We start from the raw sequence: 21956 nt of genomic DNA, 5'->3' as shown, positions 1-21956 counted from the left end.
TGTGTGTGTGTGTGTGTTGTGTGTGTGGGGGGGGTGGGGTGGGGGTGTGTGTGTGTGTGTGTGTGTGTGTGTGTGTGTGTGTTTTAACGAGAAAACCAGAGAAGTGTTTTGTGGGTTGAATGATCTATAATTATGTTGCCATGACAGCCACTGAGGGAGAAGACAGTTTACCCGTTCCTGTTGTTGTCTCCTCTTGATACGAGAAAAAGAGACTTCGAAAAAGAGTAACAGAGATTTAGATATATTCACAAAATGTTGATACACCACTAAGAGAACACAAACTATCACAATAGCTTACTGCATGTTGGGAAATAAAGGAGAACTGGTATGTTATACGTATGTTTGTATATACTGTAGGAAATTCCAAGTATGTAAAAGATTCCTCTGCATTTTTGATAGTTATTCTGTCATCCTCGGCCCGCTTCCCTCATGTAACCTTGTAGATATTTGTCATACTTGTCATAGCTTTCTTGAGAAAATTGTGCGACTATTTTTTGGGATTTTATTTTGATATGAAGCAAACTAATTGTGACCTTATTCAGTTGTGACCAGGAGTGATTTAATTTTGGATGGATATGTCTTGCTGTGGTCGTGTCACACTGAGGAATAACTCTCTGCACAGCTGCTGTACAGCATCTGCTTACAAAGTGCAATAAAAGATGGCAATACAGCACACTGGGTTCACTGACGATGTTTTCTCATGAGCTGAGTGGCATGGCATGACCAATGATAAATCAGGATTAAGATGTGATTATGATTATTTGACATTGTGATGCAATGATGCATTATGGACGTTTGTTTCTTTTTTACTTTTTGTTTTGGGGTGTATATTTTCCTTTTCTCTTAATTTAGATCATTGATTCCCAATCAGGGGCATGTGGAAAGATGATAATTTAAAAGAAATAACAGAAATAATGATTTGGTAAAATACACTTATTTATCCACATATTTTGTTTATAGTAAAATATACACAAATAGAATTAGAAATTATGTGAGGCTGATCTTTACCATATTTATTGCCTCAATAACTAATGTACTAGCAGCTACACTGACCCAACTGCACGGGACATGCCTTCCCACCAAGTGTTGCAATGATTGAGTTGAGAGAGGTTAAAAGAGATCATTGAAAGTAAGGCATAAATGGTGGAATACTATACCACTTGTATATAATAAAACATGTTCAATAACATCCAGTTTAAAATCTATTTGAAAAAACATAACGAGGGGAGTCACTGAAAGAGTACTTGACTTCTTCTGATGGGGCTGTGTGATGTTCATAACATGTACTGTATAACATATTTAGGATAGCCATGTTATTGAGACAAATGACCTTCAACCTGAGGTGATTTAATGCAATTCGTGGAACTGTAATGTAGAATATATTATTTGTAATTCTAAATACAGAGGTAATCATTCCGAAAGTCCAACTGAAGAAGTGGCCACATTTATATCAACTACATCCCTATGGAATTAGGGCATGTCTGCATAACAACAACAAAAATGTTGCTGAATATTAATCTCACACAGGCAAACGTACATCACAGGACATCAAGCATCCTAAGCCAAATGAACCTGGCACTGGCAAAACTAAATGGACACCTGTAGGGTCACAATGCCAGCTGAAGTTCAGCGATCAGCTTCGTAGTGCAGCAGAGGCAAGTAAGGCTGGGCCAGCTGGGGACAGGGACAAGAAAGGCAAGAGGATGGGTGTGGCTCGAGTACCGTGGTGAGGCGAGAGCCACGGGATGAATCCTTTTGCCTATCCACGCAGAGGAGCAACTATTGAGACTGAACACAGAGCTGTGGGCCCCAGTGGAAGGGTGCTAATCTCCTGGTCAGTGCAGGAGGGGATATTAGCTCATCTGATAGCTCAGATTAAGCTCAGGGGGCTTTAAGCGCAAACAAACTGCTTTACATTGTGTGATCAGGTCGACCGAGGACCACAAGCACCATGAGAGCTGTCCAGTACTGTCCGCTGCTCCTGTTTTCCCTGGTCCTGCTAGCAACCAATTGTAAGTTCCTATCTTTACCTCATCCTTTCACCCCTTTAGATATGCTCTACCCTCTGCCCACCTGTATTTTGGACTTGGTCTGTGTCTTCCTTCAGGTACTCTTTGCTCTTGCCACTTTTGAATTTTCAAGAATAGTTGGCATTTTGTTGTTTTTCTGTATTTCAGTCTTTTCCTAAGAGGCAGGAACCTGTTGAGCGAATACGCTTTGCTCTCACACACCAGGACAGGACATGTTGGACATAACAACACAGTTATCTTTTTTTTTTTATATATATATATATATATATAAAATTTCTTGCATTTTTTTTATTCACACCTTCTAATGACACTTTATATTATGTCAACTTTTCTAATTGCTGTTCATTTCTCAGGCAATTCTCCTGAGTTTTGCATTTCTTCAGTGTGTCATCCTCCTCTGTGACTAGCATGCAATCCCAGCAGCTAATCTCTTAATAGGCCTGGAGGCTAATACTTACAGCATGTGTGTAGGTCGGCTGTGCTGTGGGGATAGATTGGGGTCAACTGTAAACGGCAGGGGGTATTTATATGTCGTGTCAACATACAGAGGGGCACACAAGAAGCAAAGAAATGAGACTAACCGCTCAAATTCATACAAAAAAAGGTTTGTTGGCGGTTTCATTTAATTGTTTTACTGTTAAATATGTGCTTTTATCAGTCATGTATTACTCTAATTAAACTCTTCTTCTTATTGATTTTTTCACCATTACCATTTCACATCTCTGGTCTATACCTGAATGGACACAACACTGTGTGTCTGATCAACTTTTGATGTCCACATCATAACCGGATGCCGGATGATAAATCCAATGTTGAATGACGTTATTTTGAAGACCAAGACAAGTGATGTGCTGCTACAAAGAATGTTTGAAGCTTTCAGTGATTCCTATAAGTCCAGCTCAATTTGATCCTCTTAGGAAGCAGCATTAAAGGCTGTTTCTGAAGAGCCATTTTTCAGAATTTAGGAGACGGATGTAGGTTTTCAAAAGGAAGCGTTGAAGTGGTATTTCAAAGGTCAGCTAGTTCTCAAATAAGCGCTCCTTCCTCTGGAGAGCTTTACAAGGACATTTAAGTGTTTTATGTGCTGAAGTGGGCCCCTGTAGCTTCAGCTGAAGGTTAGAAAAATGTGTTTTTAAATCAGAGTTTAATTCTTTGCTTGATTTAGGGAAGTCTTGTGTAAAGGAAGTGATTAGTGAGTGCTCTCTCTTCACTTAACTCTCACTGTGCCTGTGGGGACGTCATACCTCAGTCACTCAGATGTGAATTTACCATGCCTGTGTGTACACGCTTGTCAAACCCAAAAATCCAGTGTTGATGAAGGGTAAACATATCCAGAATTGAGGCCCTCGTAGACACTGCATGATCTTAACTATACAACGGACCAGAATTTATGATAAATGGGACTGAGTTAGTTTGAGTGTGCAACAATGTAATGCAGTCTTTACCGTGCCAGAGCAGCTGCAGCTGGCTGTCCTAAGAACCACTTTTACCAATGTACTAAAAACAGCAGCACTAACATTAGCAGCATTAAAGTAGACTATTCAAGCATTGAAAGTAGTCAATACATTTGACACAAAGCATATTTAATCATTCAGTTGAGATATTTGGGGGGAAATCCTACATTTGCATCATAAACCGTTCCCATAACACCAGGTCTGTCTAAGAATAACATAGGGCTGGCATATAAAACATGTGGTGCTGTATTTCCCTTTAAACGTGCTCCAGAGCAGCCTGTTCTGGTTTAATAATGTTTTTAGATGGCTTCTCTGCCATTAACTTTCCATTATATAAAGTATATAAGTGTATTTGCACACCTTTTTCAAGTAGTGACATATTCAATGCTTTAGAAAAAACAAAGCTTTTTGGATCCCTAAACTGTGAACATGCCATGATGTTTTGATTGTATTGCTTTAGTAAGTGTGCATCGTAGCCATATTTCTTCTCTTGTTTCCTTTAGGTAAAGCTCTGCAATGTTATACCTGTATGGGCTCCAATAACGCTGACTGCAACCGGCAAGGCTCCAAATCTTGTCCCAGCTACTCTGATGCCTGCGCTGTGGTGGTGGGCCATGACAGTGAGTCCAACAGTGACAGTGTAGTAGCCTTTCTTTTACTAGTTCTCTTTCTACCATCAATAAAGCTCTATTTGTATCTGTATGTGAGAATTTGTGTGTGTGTGTATAACAGAGGACAGGCTGCTGTCTGGAGAGACATCCCAGTCAGCGGGGGGTCCCAGGCTTTTAAGGAAATGAAGAGCTTTGCTGCTTCTACTTAATCAATATCCTTAATTAGGACACCATGTGTTCATGGCACGGAAACAATTCCTCTTCACAAATGTAACTCAGTTTACTAATAACCCTGCACAAGGCTAGAATTTTACATCAAATATATTTATTAATCATCAAAAAGTGGTGCAGCAGGAGAGACCCTCATCCTGTCTATAAATGACACATTGGAGATGCACCAGTCTTCCCAAATTAAAGGCAGGGTTGGTAACTATCATACATACACTTTTTTATAATATTGTTTGAAATGGTCTTTACACCCCGAAAGCAATAAATAAGTTATGGGCTCTGAAAAAGGAGCGAAAAAGATCGGTCATCTGCAGCAGCGGTAATGCTGTAAACAAAGAAATGCCTCCTTGCCCTGCAACGTGTATTCTACCTCTCCCGTGTACGAGCCTGAGCTCAATGCGCGTCGTCGCGGCATTGCTAACAGTAGTCATGTTTGTTTTAAACATTGGGCACGATAATATTAGGTTGTTTGCTTACATGAGACATGAAGTAAAATTGCAGCCCTTTCTCCGCTCTGCTCTGAAGCAGCGACGCAGCGGTGCTCGTGCACGTCTGTGTGTGTGTGTGGGTCGGAGCCCAAAGGGTAGGAGGAGGGGTTACTCCCCCGAGGAGTACTTTCAAATCTTGCTAGCTTTTCAACATTCCCAACCCTGCCTTTAAATTCTGATAAAGACAAAGTGACAAAGGAAGGATGACTATATTGTGAAAGACTAAAGCTGTATAGCCTGGCTGAATCAACAGCAAGTTCGATCAAATGTATATTGGTCCGTTTAAGATAGCTGCCACACCAGTGTAACTGACTTCTATTGCTGTCTGTTTTGTCAGGTGGGGTGATGAAGTCGTGCTCCTACAAGTCTTTCTGTAGTCAGGCCAACAGCCAGGGCTACAGAGCACCAGGTGTCCGAGTTTACTGCTGCTACGCTGATGACTGCAATGTGACCAGCTTTGCCTCACGGCTGCCAGGACCCAACTATCTGCTGCTGTTTCTGCCTCTGTTCTTCCACTGCTTTTTCAAGTAAACATACATACTGCTCAACTTCACCATGCCAACAAGTATCCATCTGCGACAAAAATGCCAACTACTGTTGTTCTAATTTACTCCAAAAATGCCAAATAACTATGCCTAATTTTACACTGCATGCTGTATTACCATTCAACTCTGCTTTCATTTACCTTATTTATCCAAACAGAAGCCTATACATTAAGGAGTTACTGTACAGGAGCTTGAGGTGCCAGGTGTGACTGGATTATTCACACCATGTTGGATTGAATCCATTAAGCAATAGTCAAGTAGATGCGTCTTTCAATGGATTGCACTAAGAATAACTAATAACTAGAGGATCCTAAGGTACATGCTTAAATAACAGGCAGAGATAATTCATTAGAATTCATGTACTATTTGTTTCCTACATTCGCGAGGATGAGATGCTGTTTATCAGTTTCATCAGCATGCAATGTGTGAAACTACAGGATAACAGAAACAAGACCATCTCTTTCAGTTCTTACTAATCACTTTTCAAGTTAGGTTTTACTGCTGTCTCTGTCTTCTTTTTCACCTACATACCTATACACCCAAGGATCTCAGCTGGTGTTGCAGCAGATGTTCCTGTGGCTAAATAATGGCACCAAGAGTTCAATCAGCTGGTGTGTTGTTAAGGCATTTAGCCTTCTAGTTGTCAGGCACACTTCTGACAAACTGTGGGAGATATTAGAGATTAACCTGTTCCGTGAGTTAATCCACTGCGTTTGAAGTCACTTAAAGAATTACTGAGTTTATAAACAGAGTCTGAGCACGAGGATGGCCTATAAGTAGAGGCTACTGTATATATTGTATAGAAAATTAAATAAAAAAATTAATAATGTCAATTTGGTGACAAATACTGTTTATTGTGTAATTTTATTTTGCTGTATTATTCTTGGAACTCATGTTAGGAAATTCAATTTCAAAGACCATGTTTCACCTTGTATATTAAAAACATAAACTGTGGCTGCTGGTGTCTTTATACATTTTTAGTACTAACATTTATTTTAAAAATGCAAAAGTGAGGAGTTACAATATATCATAGTAAGTCCTAGCAAACTGCATACTCAAATCTTCTGATTATTTTGCTTATTTCTATAAATTTCTCAATATATATAAAAATACAATTTTAATGTAATTTAACCTAAAAACACTTAGGATGCTGTATATACCACATTGTAAGGAAATATTCTCCAATTGAATGGCAGAACAGAGGCGATACTGAATGTACAGACCAAATAATGGCAATTTTGACATTCATAATTCAATGAAAATACAACCAATGTAAACATATTTGTGTTACTGCCTCTGTGTGTATGTAATCATTTCAGTTTTGAAATGAAAGTCTTCTTAAAACAAGCTGAACAAGAATGAATTATTTTTCTCTGTGTGTGACATACTACACACAGCTGACAAATTAGATAAATATACAGACATTAACACAACAGACACATGAAACACGTTATTTTGAATGTGAGATTTTAGTTGTTTTTGTCAGTGGGAGTATTGTACATGTTTGTGTGCATACATGTATGGCGTGTTAAGTGTGTGGTATATTTATCATGATAAACTTTGAAAATCGAACAGATCAAAGGATCCAAATCAGCAGCTGCGGCAGGGAAGAAGGATTATGTTTAGGTTAGTGTTACATTAGGATTATTGTACATTGGCGCAGGTAAAAAAAAAAAGAGAATCTACTTTAATTAACCGGTTTAATGCACCACCCGGCCAGCATGCTAAGTGATCCAAATCGAACACACCCAACAGGTGCCGGGTGTGTCTAACATGCTAAATGCTAAATGCTCATGGTGACTTCTGGGTTCACTGTGGTACTTCTACCTTCTGTGAGGTGTGTGAGGATTTAATATTGTTTGTGACTGTTAATCTCTCTCACAGCTTCTTTCAGCTCAAAATGTTTTCAAACTAGAGAAGATCTGGGACTGGTTACAGTGGGACAGACTGGAATATGTCATCTGAGAATGAGTAAGCAGAAAGGTTGAACGTGGTGCACATTGAGATGCACGAGACCTGCGTTTAGACAGGTGAGTTCAACACTGCAGTGCACGCCCAATTTAGCGTTGTGTGCACGTGGTTGTGTAAATTCTGTGCAGTTTTTTCCTTTGCTTGAATATGTGTGTTTGTGGCTGCTATGAAGTTTATATTGTTTGTCTGTGTTGTTGTTGTAATATGAGAGCTTAGAAAAATCTAATAAGAATAATAATTCACAATTTCTTGCATAACAAGCGCTCTCTATGCATTTATGTGTGAGTGTGTATGGCACCTTTTTTTCCCCCCAGCATGTCTGCTCTTGTAGTTCACACAGCCTCCACCGTGAGGCAGTCTAGCCACACTTTTGACTTCAGCAGATGCTATGGAATCTACAAGACTATGGCAATTCGTATTGACCAACCACACATCAAGGGTACTGCTGAGATTGGCTTGAGTCAATAGTGATAATAATTACACTGTTTTATTGCTGTCTGCTGGAGTTTGTACTTTATTTAAAAATGTGAAAACTCTCTCCCTCTGCTTTTATGCTTTGACTGACTCACTCTTTCTTTCCGTTTCCTCTTCCTCCTGCTGCTCTCTCCTTTGACAGGCAGGTGTGAGAGTGTGAACACACTGCCCTGGAGGGGGATAGGCACTGACCCCAAACCGTGAGTCTCCAGGCCCGTTCAACCGGAGCCTGTTCTGGGTGCTCACGTCCTCAGACAGCCAAGAGAACCGCCCCACGTCGGCCCACATCAGCTTTATTTGAAAGGCTTCTTTCACCTTAATTGGGGTGGGAGGGGAAGGTTTGCATAAACCTAAAGGGCTGATGGAGGGTCGACGGGTCAAAGCGCTGCTGAGATGTAGGGTGGGGGTGTCTGAAGTTTGTCTTTTGGGGCTCATAGTTCAATTCAGGCTGTTCAACAGTGTTACGGTCATAAGTGGACTGTTTGTGCACTGTACAATGTCCCTGCAGCATTATTGTTATTATTAGTGTGTGTGTGTGTGTGTGTGTGTGTGTGTGTGTGTGTGTGTGTGTGTGTGTGTGTGTGTGTGTGTGGACAAAGTTTCTTATTTGATGGAGAATTTAAAAGTGCAATGATGGCCAAAGCTTCTGCCGAATTAGAGCGTCTCTTGGACAATAACGCCAGTCACTGTATTGCCCACGTTTACGCCATCTGAGCTAAAACTAAAGGTCATCGCCATGGCAACTTTGCTGTTTAAATTGGAGTACGTTTAATCCAAATCCTCTGGCACCTGAAGACATTATCGCTGCAAATCCCACCGTCAGTCATCAAAGTGATGAGCCGGCTGCCCTTTAAAGGAGGCTGTGTGAAAGCAACGAGGCTGGAGAAAACTTGTGTCTACAGTGGCTTCTAAAGTTAACCAGACAGGTTTCACTCCTTGTGAATGCCACTGAATGTCCCACACGCTATCCGTGATTATATTTGGTGTGTGTGTGGGTTTGTGTGGGTTTTGCTTGTTATCAGAGAGAATTTATCCATTGTTGAGTGTGCGCCCTGGAAGATTGACGTCTTTCTGAGAAACTCGCCTACCGTCACAAACCGTCACGCTTCCACATTGTTGCTGAGAGATTTTCTGTTACGGCCTTCGTTTCATTTTTTTTCAGATATTTATTTGCCTGGTGTATTGATTGCGTGACCTGTTTGTAAAGACAGCCGGCTGCAGCAGAACTGATTAGACTGGTCAATACAAGAGGTAAAAAAATGCATACACACTTGTAATTTAGGAAGGTGGTTGTGTTTTTCAATAATGGTCAATTTCTTGGGTTGTGTTCAAATCACCTCTGAATAAATTGGGGCGATGACATCAGGAAGATGGCTGTGGTTGGAGACTCCTCCCAAACAGGGAAATGAACTTATGAACCATCAGTGGAATCCAGGTCCGGCCCACATAAGCAAACCAGTTCATCTATCCCCCGCCACCTTCCCCCCCCCCCCAGAGAAAGAGCAGTTTTCAGTTGTCCCAGACAACTGTCAGACTGCAATACTAAGCTCTGGATGCAGTCCCTCAAAATAACAGTGAAAAAAACAACCTAATGAATTGTGTGTCCAGGGCAACAATCTTCCATTTAAATCATTGATCATCTGCTCTCAGCCAAGTGACAGCCAATAGAACTGACTCAGATGGACATGATGACCAGCGTTTGCAAAAACAAACAAACACGTCTGAGATGAAAGAGCACAGCAACATCACATGCTTGTGCCATTGTAGGGAGGGAACAAAAGCGCTCGGGGGGAATGAGAGCGTGTGAGACGTTGGCTGTGTTTACAAGCGCCCGGGTCCTGGCTGGTCGGCCCGGGTTCACCCAACGGTCACCGGTTCTGAGGTCTCCGGGTCTCAGGTCTTTTTGAAAAAGATCTGTGAAGCAGAATTAAAGTGATCTACCTCCGGACGGAGGACCATAAGGGCTTTTGGTCTTTGAAACAGGGAGGTGGAGAGATACAGAGAGCGAGAGTGGGGGGACTAAAGAGGGAGCCGGGGAAGAGGAGAAGAAGAATTATGTGTAATGAGTGTGTTCCCCTGCCTGAGCTACTTTGAAATGTGACTAAATTGCCCACCTTCTGTGAGGCCGGTCTCCAGATTGAGGGCAGCAAAGAGCCCACCAAGAGGACCTGAAGCTGACAGGAAACACAGTGCGTAGACGCCAAAAGTTGTACGCCATGTTTCGACATTTGGATAATATTAACTCGGTAAAACTAGTCACGAAATGTAAAACAAAGTGATTAGCATGGAAGTAATGCGCTTGAGATGAAAGAAAATTAAGCCTGTCTATTCAATTTAATCCCTTCTACGTGAATATCTGTCAGTGAAACAGTTCCTCAGTTTTCGCCTTCAGTTTCTGTAGTAATTAATTCAGTTCACGGGTTGAACCGTTGACTTTTACAATCTCTAGCATTGTGGTAAGATGTATACAGTATGATAATTATTTGCACCTTTTTATTACTTCCTTTTTAAAGACCTTTGTTAATTGAAAGAAAATCAGTAACACAAACAACACTGTTGTGCAAACAGATTTCATGAGCTATATGGACAATCATCCACATAAACAACATATTTCAGATGTCATAGCTATTCATTAGTGGGTAATTCCCAAGTAAACATGCTTTGAGTCAATATACAGCATCTAGTGTCTCTGCCATATGTTTTCTGCAGTTTTCACCTCCTTCCCAGTCTCCTCTCTTGAGAAGACAGTGTTTGCACCATTTCTGTTTCAGCTATAGCTGTTGTACAGGCTGTCTATTTTTGCCATCCCCCAGGATGAACAACAGACCAGGATTATATAGAGGGCTGCTATGGTGAGCTTTTTGTAGAATAACACAGTTCTGCTAATTCTGTATGTATTACAGGATTAACAAGAACTGCATATGCACAGGTTCTTAGTTTTTTATGGGAGCATAACAAGTCTTCATGAACAACCTAAAAAATAGACAGGGGGTCAACAAATATCATTGAAAGGGAAAGGGCTATACTAAGATGGGAGGGCTAACTGTGTTGAATCAGTGTAGAGGAGGATAACAAAAGAGAGGAGAGGAAAGCAGACCTTGGAGCCAAAACCAAATCACATCAGTAACCACTGCGCCCCGGGGTGAGGGCAAGCTCAGTCAGCCGTACCATGCAACTGGGATAATTAGTTTTGGAAAGGAATATCAACTGATATAATTGAGCATTCTCCGCTAATGAAGATCCTCTGTGTTGTCACTGGTGAGGCGCTAATTGACGGGAGAGGGATTGGGTGTGTGCAGGGAAGGGGTGAAGGGCTGTGCAGGATATGATGGTGGAAGTGCTGCCTGCGCTGGCAAAAAAAAAATGCTTTTCAGGTTTGTTGATCTCTATTAGTCAGGTTTCATTTAGTTGTCAGTGGCTCACTGTCTGCTTTCATTCTCACAAAGGCGTGTGTGTGTGTGTGTGTGTGTGTGGCTCATTCACCACCGTTTGCTGTTCCCTCTGAAGGTTTGGAAAGAAGATGAAAGAAAAGTTGTCACAGCGTTAGACAGATAAGAGTGGTACAGAGGAGGCCAGGGGCTAAAAAAAAAAAAACAGGATGGGGGTGGAGGGAGTTTAGGGGTTGCACAGGTCGTGTTGGGAGTTTCAATCGAGGGAAGCAGAGGGTCGAGGATTTGTGGAGGGAGGGCTTTGAGGAGGGGTCATGGTGGAATCATTTGAGGGAATAATAGGAAAGCAAATTGGTTTTGACAAGTTTGGGGAGCTGGAAGTAATGTGGTTCTTTTTAAAGGGGAGATGAGCAAAACTATGAGATAATCAGGGGTACAATTCAGGAACAGGGTGAAGGGAGGGACCCGAGCCAAAACACGGGGCCTGCTGGTGACCATGAAGGGCCCGTGGAACAGGGTCAGCTCTCATGCTATTCAGCTCTCCTACAGGGGGAGACAGGTTAATGGCGGAGTTGAACATTTATGCAAAAGTGAAAGTTTTGTTTAAGCTTTCACAGTTTGTGTAATCTTTACCATATGACACACTTGGAAAATCTTCAGTCTTCTAAGAAACAGTCTTCAAAACCTTCCAGGAGATGAATTTTGTATTGACTAAAGGTGCAATATGTAGTACTGACAGCTAGTTTTTAAAGTAGTAACTGCAGTACAAATTCAAAATACTGGAGAGAGTCGTCTCACCCGCTCCCTCCTCCCCAGACTCGAAGTTCACGGAGATTGCCAGGCTGAGACCACAGCATCCACAACAATGTTGCTAGACGCTTGTCTCACATAGCCAGACATTACTTCACAGCACAGCGGAGTAGCTAACGTTAGATGCTGGCTATATTGACAGTCATAAAAGCCAGTGCTCACGTGGAGCTCTGTACCCGAGTGACAGGCACACTTTTTCAGCTTAGAATTATGGTAGGAACCGGTAAAAACACAGCAACCTCAGGGTTTCCCGCAGAAACTTTGTTAGTCAAGGCGGTATGGTGGGGTTTGCCATCAGACCAGGGGCGGGGGGACGACTGACAACCTCAACCTGTCAGTTAGTGAATAAGGCATAGTGAACACAGTGGTGCCTGCCTGTAACAGAGGAAATCTACCGTTAACCTAGGGTGACCAGTTTTCCCGGAACTAAAACCGGGACACTTTGCGCGTGACCGTAGTGCTCGTGCACGCACACGCTTTTTAACGTGAACATGTGCCAGCCCAGGTCAGACATAGACACAGACAGATTAGACACAATTTTGCCAACAGCACACGTAGGCCTACTGCTCACAAGATAATGGGGTATCTCAGTTAATATTCATGAATTTTCTTGGTATGTAGCCTACATATCTAAGAAATAATATTAAAAGACATTGGGTTGAGTTTCGTGGGGGACCAACTTTATTGTTCAGAATTAAAGCATTCTTTTGGAAAATGCACCCACTGAATTTGTGAAAAGGAATTTTTCATTGCATGGCACTAAACAAATTATTTGGAACTCCTGCCACAGGCTTGAACTAAAGTTATGGTAACACTTTACGGGAAGGGTATATGAATTATGAATTCATGCATGAATTAATTCATGATTTGTGCATTACTTCATTCCTTTTATATCTTATGAATCATCAGGAATTGACATGAGTTCAATAACCTGTTTTGCCTTACATCACTTTGATTATTTGGAATGGTTTTGTATAGGGGTGCAACAGGTCACAAAACTCACAGTTTGATTGGATTACGGTTACCGTAAAAGGAGATTGCACACTGCTCCAACAAATGCCAACAAACGCCAACAAACTCCAACAAACTCCAACAGTTGGGTTCAGTGTGGGCCGGCCGTCTGTGTTTGTTGGCGTTTGTTGGATGGAGTTGTTAGAGTTTGACATGTCCAGTCTGGTCTGGTGGAGTTGTAGAATGTCGGACCAATGTAGCCCATTTTCCAACAATTGACAACATTCTAACAGCTCGAAATGCTGTCTGAATGGGTGTTTTTTCTGGCAATTAGTGGAGTGACCATAGTGAGTAATTCCTCAAAAGCTTGAGGAGCAAAACTGGCAAAATTCGCAAAAGCTGGAGTATCTTCTGAGCGAAGTTCTTGACACAAGTTAGGATAGACACCCTGTTTTGCATGTCGCAATATCCAAGGTTTACACCACAGTCTCCTCCTTGTCTTGATTGCTGTCTCTCCTGTACACGGCTAGCATCTTTACAGGCCAGGTAGACCAGAACTACTTTGGCCACACTCAACAAGGTCTCCTCAAATAAGAAAAGGTAGAACGAGGTGACAAAAGTCAATCTTGTCTGTTACTGACAATTGCCAACAGCTGCCAACTTTAGAATGTTGGAGTTTGTTAGTATTTGTTGGAGTAGTGTAGCCTGGATGCCAGCCGAACTTAGCCCTGCACACAACATTCGAGGTCAGGAAGTTCATATTCTGACTAGAATCTGAGTATGACCACATCAGGCTAGGAGCATAGTGTGCAAGCTCCTTATGAGTCACAAATCGGATCAATTTTCGGATCAGCACAAAAAAGGGGGAATTTAAATGATTTATTAAAAATGTAATAACAATCACTTTTAACAATAACTTCTTTCACCAATAAATTGCTGTTAAACAACAAAAACAGATGAGAAAAGGGTACTTTACAATAACTTTGAATGCACCACGTGTTTTACCCGTTTTAAGTAAACGAAACCTTTATTCACGTCTGTGTTTTTTTCCGACAACAGCAGTGACCAAGTGCTAGCTAGTTTGTGTCTTTTAGCTCATAACTTTAGCGGCAGACTGTTGTACGTCCCGCTGTTGGAATCCTCTACAATACAGTCACACTTTTACACCGTTTAGCTGTCAGCATTTTAAACCGTTTAACCGGGACAATTTCATAGTGGTTGGTGTAAACCGGGACATTTTAGCGTCCCGACTCGGGACAAGCAACTTAAAATCGTGACTGTCCCGGTCAAACCGGGACGTCTGGTCACCCTACGTTAACCCATACCGTGACAGCTTTCACCTCGCCGTTATATACGCTGTCTGCGTGGAGTTTTGAAAAGTGTAAACACACTTGCAACCGCTTTACCGGCATTGCCGGGACTCACTGTGACTTTAACAACGTTGTTTCGCTCCGTCGGCACACAGCTCTGCGTGTGTGTCGGCAGTCGGAGCGCCGCTCTCTGTCAAGATGCAGAGACGTCAGATAAGTTCGCGCTTATGCGCTCTCGTTTGATTTAAAGTGAATCCTTCCTCGGTATTACTGACGTGCCGATCGTTAAGGCCACATGCGTGTCTTGCTTAGGCGGCCACCTAAGATGCAAAGTGCTGCAGGAAACCCTGAACCTCACTGTCCTCTCCACCCGACGGACAGACACACTTCATCGGCTTAGAATTACAGTAGGAACCACTAAAAAAACCACTACCTTTGCCGTCCTCTCCACCCAACTGAACACACTTTATTGGCTTCGAATTACGCCAACAACATGGTCCTCTCTTTCCGATTTACTCTTGGCTTAAAATAACTCACCGTTGTCGGCTACAGGCTACACATTACAGCCGTGGCCCGCTTGCCTGGTCCTCCGGTAACGTTAGCAGTTAGCAGGGATAGCATGGCGGCGTTAGCCAGGACCAGTCGGGATCACTTTACTGGCTGTGTCTCAATTGTTTTTGAGAGTAACCAACTCGGGTAGCCTACTCTAGCTTTATAATTCAATGTGAGCACACAAATGTTGAAATTATACAAAATGCCCGTCCCTTGTAGCCGTGATAAATTAATACATAATAATACATTTTATTTATGGGCGCCTTTCATAGCACTCAAGGTCACCTTACAGTTTAAAACAAGCAAAAATACAGTTACAAAGGCAAATAGAATTAAAACAAACACATTTAAAAGATTGAGATAGAAAAATTAAAATAAAGCAATCCATTATTTTGATGGAGAGTGTATCATGTGGGGTAGGCCTTTTGGGTTTTGAGGGAGGTTTTAAATGTGGGTAGAGACTCTATGGTACAGATGGATAGCGGGAGGGCGTTCCAAAGGCAAGGAGCAGAATGGCTGAAGGCTCTAAACCCCATTGTGGAGAGGCGGGCAGAAGGTGTGGAAAGCAGTGAGGAAGAGGACGATCGGAGAGTTTGGGATAGAGTGTAGGGCTGAAGGAGTTCAGAGAGGTATGGAGGAGCGAGATTATGGAGGGCTTTGAAAGTGAGAAGAAGAATCTTAAAGTCAATACGGTATTGGACAGGGAGCCAGTGCAGTTGTTTAAGGAGTGGAGTAACGTGTTGAGTTGTTGGGGTTCTAGTGATAATACGGGCAGAGTTTTGGACCAATTGGAGTTTATGGACGGACTTGTAGGGTAAACCAAAGAGGAGGGAGTTACAATAATCAATACGGGAAGTGACAAGAGCGTGGATGAGAGTAGCTGTATTATTGGGTGTCACTGATGGACGAAGACAGTGTATGGTGCGTAAGTGAAAGTAGGCAGACCGGGTGAGATTATTAATGTGTTTTTCAAAAGAAAGTGTGCTATCGAGGATGACACAGAGGCTCTTGACATGAGTGGAAGAGGAGACTTTGGAATTGTCGATGGAGAGTGAAAAATTAGGACATTTTGTTAGGGTGGATTTGGAGCCAACAAGGAGAATTTCTGTTTTGCTACTGTTTAATTTGAGGAAGTTATGAGTGAACCAGGTTTTAACTTCGTCTAAACAGTCAGACAGGGAAGATGGAGGGAGCATGGAAGTGGGTTTGGTGGACAAGTAGAGCTGGGTGTCTTGATGACACCAATGGAGGCTAGACAGTCCAAGAGGATATTGTGAGAAATTGTATCAAAGGCAGCAGTCAAATCAAGGAGGATGAGTATAGTGAGAAAACCTGAGTCAGCGGCCTCAATAGGTCACTGGTGACCTCAACAAGTGCAGTTTTTGTGCTATGAAGAGGGCGAAAACCTGATTGAAACTGTTTATATAGGTTATTGTTAATGAGATGATTATGGACCTGTGCAGCAACAGTTTTCTCTAGGACTTTTGAGATAAATGGCACATTGGAGATTGGTCTATAATTATTTAGGTCGTTGGGATTTGCACCAGGTTTCTTAAGTACAGGGGTGATAGCAGCAGTTTTGATAGCGGAGGGAACAGAAATCCGAGAAGAGTGGATGATGTTAGTTATGAAGGAAGAGAGGGTAGACAGGTTTTAACTAGGTGGGTGGGCAGGGGGTCAAGCTGGCAGGTGCAGGATTTCGATTTTTGGACAATATCAGATATTTCATTGACAGTTGGGAGTTGGAAACTAGATAATAAATAAGGGGTGGCAGAGGTAGGTGAATGAAGTGCACTGTCGTCCGTATTATGTGAAGAGGGCAGCTGTTGGTGAATATTTTCAATTTTAGTTTTGAAAAATGACATAAAACTATTACATTGAGAAATTGTATAGCCTACATGTGGGCACGGTGGGAGAGTATTCGGAGGTCGTGAAATTGTATTAATTGTAGAAATGAGAGTGTTCCCTTCACCAGATGATATTAGATGAGTGTACTATTTGGATTTTGCTATAGAGAGGGAATCCTTATAGTGTAGCATGTGGTTGTCATACATATCCTTGTGTACAACTAGCTGCTTTTTTTGTAGAGACGTTCCAGGCTCCGTCCTTTTACTATTAATTGACGTAGAGCTGGTGTATACTGGGGGGTAGAGTAGGTAAAAGAGACGGTCCGGGTTTTCAGAAGAACGAGAGTGTTCAAAAGATTGTGTCCATCATTGTATTGTGAAACCAGGTCGTCAGTGTTGGCTGATTTGTCTATGGGGAGATTGTTAATTCCAACAGAGAGAGTAGGTAGATCAATGTTCTTGATGTTTCGAAATGAAATGGAGCGAGGTGGATTTGTTTTACATGGTGGTAAATTGACATTAAAAGAAATTAACTTATGGTCAGAGATGGGCAAGTCAGATGCAGTACAATTAAAAGGGGTTAAGCCAGAGCAACAGATGAGGTCCAAGATGTGTCCTTTGTTGTGTGTGGGAAAGTCAATGTGCTGTTGTAATCCAAAACTGTCCATACAAAAAGTCCCTTGTGAGAGTGTTGGTAGTATTGTCAATATGAATATTAAAATCACCCAAAATTATGACATTAGGAGACATGGAGCAGACAGATGTTAAGAAGGAAGAAAAATCAGTTAAAAAAGTATTTTATTGTTGGACTTGGGTGGGCGATAGATAGTGGCTAATATAGTAGGGACTGGGCAGTTGATAACAACACACAGGTCAAAACACAAACAGAAATTCTGTCATGGAACAGAAATATCAAAAGGAGAAAATATAGCATTAGCATTGTTGTCAGAAAAGATAGTATTTTTTTTTTGCATGTTTTTTGATTTATTACAGTAAAAATATTACATATTGGACCTTTCACATCATGAATAAATCAAACAAAGACAAGCTTGCCAAATGAATAATGCTTTTTATGAAGACGTTTAAGACATCCTTGTTAACTCGGAGACCGACAGGCCGGCAGACAGATGGAAAAATGGTAAGGTAGACGTGCACAGTAACACACATATATTCACAGATGGATATTCAGACAGACCGACAGGCAACTGACAGACAGACAAAACTGATCCACTATCCGCTGTCACAAATCTCTGGAACCATCGTCCCCAACAGCAGGCTGCCTGCCAGATCAGCTCCACTGGCAGCCAGCTACACGACTGCTCACAGCAGCCAGCATCGAGACGCAGAGCAACCAGCTAAGGTGTTTGAACACAAACAGAGGATTAACAGAGTTCTGGGCACAGAGGTGACAGTAAATAAAACACCAAACAGGCCCACTCCACAGGACAGCAGGTCCAAACAGACAAATGATTTTATACTTTCAAATTAATGTTGGTGGGCAATGGAGTCATGGTTCAGCTTGATGCTGTCCAATTTTCTGGAGCTGATTTTAATACGGAGAGCAGGAAGGAATGCATCCGGTTGAGATTGTGCTTTTTAAAAAGGGAATATTGTACTTTCCCCAGTGAAAAGGAAAAGGCAGAGGATGATCTTTTGTTGAGTTGAAATTGAAAATACCTGATGGTGTCAACATAGAAGTAAACAGTTGAGATAAAGTCAAATATTATCTCCGCGCCTGCTTACACCTGCATGGCTTGATCTCTTTTCAGATAGATATATATATATATATATATATATATATATGACACACACTGGTCTGATGCAAGAATGGTGCCTCAACCCTTCAACCCCTACATGTCTGATTCAGAATGCAATTCACTGTTGTCAACCATAACAATTTCTGAATGCAAATGAAACACACACTAGGGCTCAACGTTAACTTTTTAAAGTGGTTGCCGGCTTGGCAACCAGGCATCAGCTTTTGGTTGCCAAAATTGACAATACAGTTGCCGTGTTTTAAACTGCCTATATATTTGGAGCAGTTCATTTCTTTTGTAACTATACCACACATTTTAATAATGAAACAATGAGATAACGGCTTGCAATATAATTTCCCATTCCTCTCAAATAAGGGTGCAACCGATCACAAAACTTGCGGATCGGATATATTTTTGGATCAGCTCAAAAAAGGGGGGAATTTAAATGATTATTAACAATGTAATAACAGTAACTTTTAACAATAATTAATTCTTTCACCAGTAAATTGCTGTTAAAAGAAAAATAAACATGAGAAAAGGGTATTTTACAGTTACTATGAATGCACCACGAGGTTTACCACTTTACCAGTACAGGGTTTCCTGCAGACAATTTGTTGTGGGAGGGGGGGGTTTCGATGCCGGTTCCTTTTCGATACCATATGTTTTAAAATCCATTTCAACATCAACAAAAATACATTAAACACAAAACTTTTATTTTCCACCTTAATTGTGAATCAAAACAGTTATCAAAATTAAAAAAATCTGGTAACACTACTCACTCAGAGTAACATTAAAGGTGCTCTAAGTGATGTGATGCGTTTTTTAGGCTACAACATTTTTTGTCACATACAGCAAACATCTCCTCACTATCCGCTAGCTGCCTGTCCCCTGAACAAAAAATGACTCAACCAGCTCCTTCTTGTCGGTTATTGGCTGGAACACTGTTTGTTATGGTTCGTGGGGCAGGTTGGCGTAGTTTGTTTTTGTTGCTGTTTGTGGAGCCTGGGCTATCTTCAGAGACCGCGTTTTTTTTACAGTGTGTTCAGGGGACAGGCAGCTAGCGTATAGTAAGGAGATGTTTGCTGTATGTGACAAAAAATGTAGCCTAAAAAACGCGTCACATCACTTAGAGCACCTTCAATAAAACTGGTTGTGCTTTTGGATAGGGGTGTGCGAGTAAGATACTCAGGATTGGTATCAATCCGAACTTTAAAAATTAACAAAAAAGGGAAACCTTTTTGCCACAACATGAACATATTATAAATAATAAATAAATAAACAAATTAAATTGTGTACAGGCTAATACTGAATTAACTAAAATGCAAAGGAATGTAAACAACAAAGACTTTTTAGTGCAAATTGCATAATGACACAAACCTTTAACACTAAACTTGGTGACTGCCCTGTTGTCAACATTTAACTAATGGAGAACTAACTTAAGTGCAAAGGAATGTAATTGAATTGCCTTGTTGCTAAAAGGTGCTGTAGAAATAAAGTTGCCTTGCCTTACAACCTCAGCCTGTCAGTCAGTCAACAGAAACCACTGTTGTGCCTGCTTGTCTCACAGGAAGTGTAAAACAACAGCACACCTCTCCATTAATATCATATCACAGCAAACGCTGTCTGCATGTAGTTTTGAAAAACTGTAACCACATTTGTAACCACTTTATAGGCATTGCCGTGATTCTCTGTGACTTCAACAAAACTTGTGTGTCTGTCTGTCTGTCTGTCTGTCTGTGAGCTCTGCTCTCTGTCAATATACAGAGAGGACGGATAAGCTTACGGCTCATTCGCTTTTGGAACCGAAATTTTGCACCGAAATAAATAATTTTTAGATTTTGACGATGTAGTTAAGGCGAAAGGCTAGTGTTGCTAAGACGGCCGTCTTAGCTGCAAAGTGCTGCGGGAAACCCTGCAGTAAACGCAACATGTATATCGGCTCTTCCAGTGTCTCCACTGCTGGCTGTTCCAATTTAACGAGAGAGAGGAGTAAGAGGGGTCAGTATCGTGACCGGCTTCTGACGAGCTGTTACCACCACCATCTTCAGCCAGAGAGGACGTTATTTCTTTAGCTTCTTCTTGCGTTGTCACCCCGGCAGGAGGTGTGCCACCAGGGCTTGCAGCAGGTGAATCGGTTGTGCTATTAACATCATCACTACATAATTTCTTAGTAAAACCAAAATTAATTAAACTGCCTTGTTTTCTTTTTGCCATAGCTATATGATGCTATCAGTGCAGAATGGATTTCAAGGACTTTGTGCGCCGATTAATGGCCTCCAACGTTTATATTTTTTCTATGAATCTTTGAGTTTTGAGCCACGCCTTGGTGCTCATGACAAGAATAGCATGTATAGTTATCTTTATTGAAGGGAATTAAGTTTAACTCGCAGTCATGCATGAATTAATGATATTTTTGCAATTTTACATGTAATAATCCACGATGATAAACATTACACAAAACTTAAACTGTTGTGTGTTGACTTAGGGTCAAATTGACCCGTTTTCAATTTTTGATTTATATCAGAAAATATGGGACGTAAAAATAAGTGCTGAAAATGTGTAGAAGAAAAATTTAACAATTTAAAACGTTGGAAAAAGCAAAAACAAACTGTGAAAAAAAGGCGTTGAATAAACAAGTATTTTTTTCAAGGTTGACGGAAGGACAACACAAGGTTAAACTAATCACAAACATTTTGGGTGGTGCTAAGCACCGGACGGAGCCACGGTGCTGCTGCAAAATAGCCTCGGTAAGGAACATGTCTTGGTAGAACATGTGTACGTTCAAAGGTTGTTTTAGTCGTGCAACTGAAAACTCAGATTGGACAGATAGTCTAGCTAGCTGTCTGGATTTACCCTGCAGAGATCTGAGGAGCAGTTAACCATAGTCCTCAGAAATCAACCAGAGTTTAAAATTACAAGACAAAGAAAGCGGAAGGAAACTGACATCAGGCCCGAAAAGAGGGGCATCTGGCAGAATTTCCGGTGGCATCGGAGCAATCCCGGAAGTGGAACGTCGTGGATATAGACTAGCAGGATACAGACAGTTAATACAGATAAGTTGAAAGTCAGAAACAATTAGCCAAATAGTGAAAAATGTTTTTCAATAAAAATCCCTATCCATTTAATATACAAAGCAGTTAAAAACAAAAGGAGAGAGTTAGTTGAAATTATATCAACCAGGTCAGCATCTCAGGTTACTAACAGCTCAAAACCTTATCATTTGGTTGGAGCCAAGATGATTATTTTTCTTTAAAAGGAACCACCTGACCAAGTCTAACTGATTTTAGTACCAGTCAATACAACAGGCATCTCTAATAGCTACAGTTTATAGTTAGGATAGGATATAGTAGGGAGCTTGAGGAGATGTTTGCTCCTCACTTTCAGTGCACCAGCCTCCTCCTCCGTGTTTTCCATCTGACTCCATATCCCTTCACATTAGTGCAGTCCGCCGCAAAGTAGCTGCAAGAATCAGCACGCGGTCAACTGTGGCAGGGAAAAAAGAAGGGAAGAAAGAGAAAATATTTAAGGCCTTGCTCCCT

At 41.4% G+C, this 21956-nt stretch overlaps 1 protein-coding gene across 3 annotated transcripts; it reads left to right on the top strand.

Moving 5' to 3' along the window:
* The first annotated feature begins 1661 nt into the window (after positions 1-1661).
* On the top strand, positions 1662-6189 carry ly6pge (lymphocyte antigen 6 family member pge). 3 transcript variants are annotated; one of them, XM_039784485.1, is made up of 3 exons: positions 1662-2012; positions 3988-4122; positions 5149-6189. In XM_039784485.1, the coding sequence occupies exons 1-3, from the start codon at positions 1952-1954 to the stop codon at positions 5340-5342; spliced, it is 390 nt and encodes a 129-aa protein (XP_039640419.1). In that variant the 5' UTR covers positions 1662-1951; the 3' UTR covers positions 5343-6189. The 3 variants fall into 3 exon arrangements, with proteins under 3 accessions (XP_039640419.1, XP_039640418.1, XP_039640420.1); XM_039784484.1 differs by lacking the exon at positions 1662-2012 and adding an exon at positions 2351-2634; XM_039784486.1 differs by lacking the exon at positions 1662-2012 and adding an exon at positions 2359-2634 and having other exon boundaries at positions 3988-4104.
* The last annotated feature ends 15767 nt before the right edge of the window (positions 6190-21956 follow it).

Source organism: Perca fluviatilis, chromosome 19 (genome assembly GCF_010015445.1).
Source record: "Perca fluviatilis chromosome 19, GENO_Pfluv_1.0, whole genome shotgun sequence".
Taxonomy (NCBI): domain Eukaryota; kingdom Metazoa; phylum Chordata; class Actinopteri; order Perciformes; family Percidae; genus Perca; species Perca fluviatilis.
Note: the sequence above shows the minus strand (reverse complement) of the source record. Positions and strands in the feature narration are given on the sequence as shown.

Coding starts and splice junctions, on each gene's coding strand:
- ly6pge (XM_039784484.1), top strand. CDS start 2,559: ATGTCGTGTCAACATACAGAGGGGCACACAAGAAGCAAAGAAATGAGA. Junction 2,635..3,987: donor TCAAATTCATACAAAAAAAG/GTTTGTTGGCGG, acceptor TGTTTCCTTTAG/GTAAAGCTCTGCAATGTTAT. Junction 4,123..5,148: donor CAGTGAGTCCAACAGTGACA/GTGTAGTAGCCT, acceptor CTGTTTTGTCAG/GTGGGGTGATGAAGTCGTGC.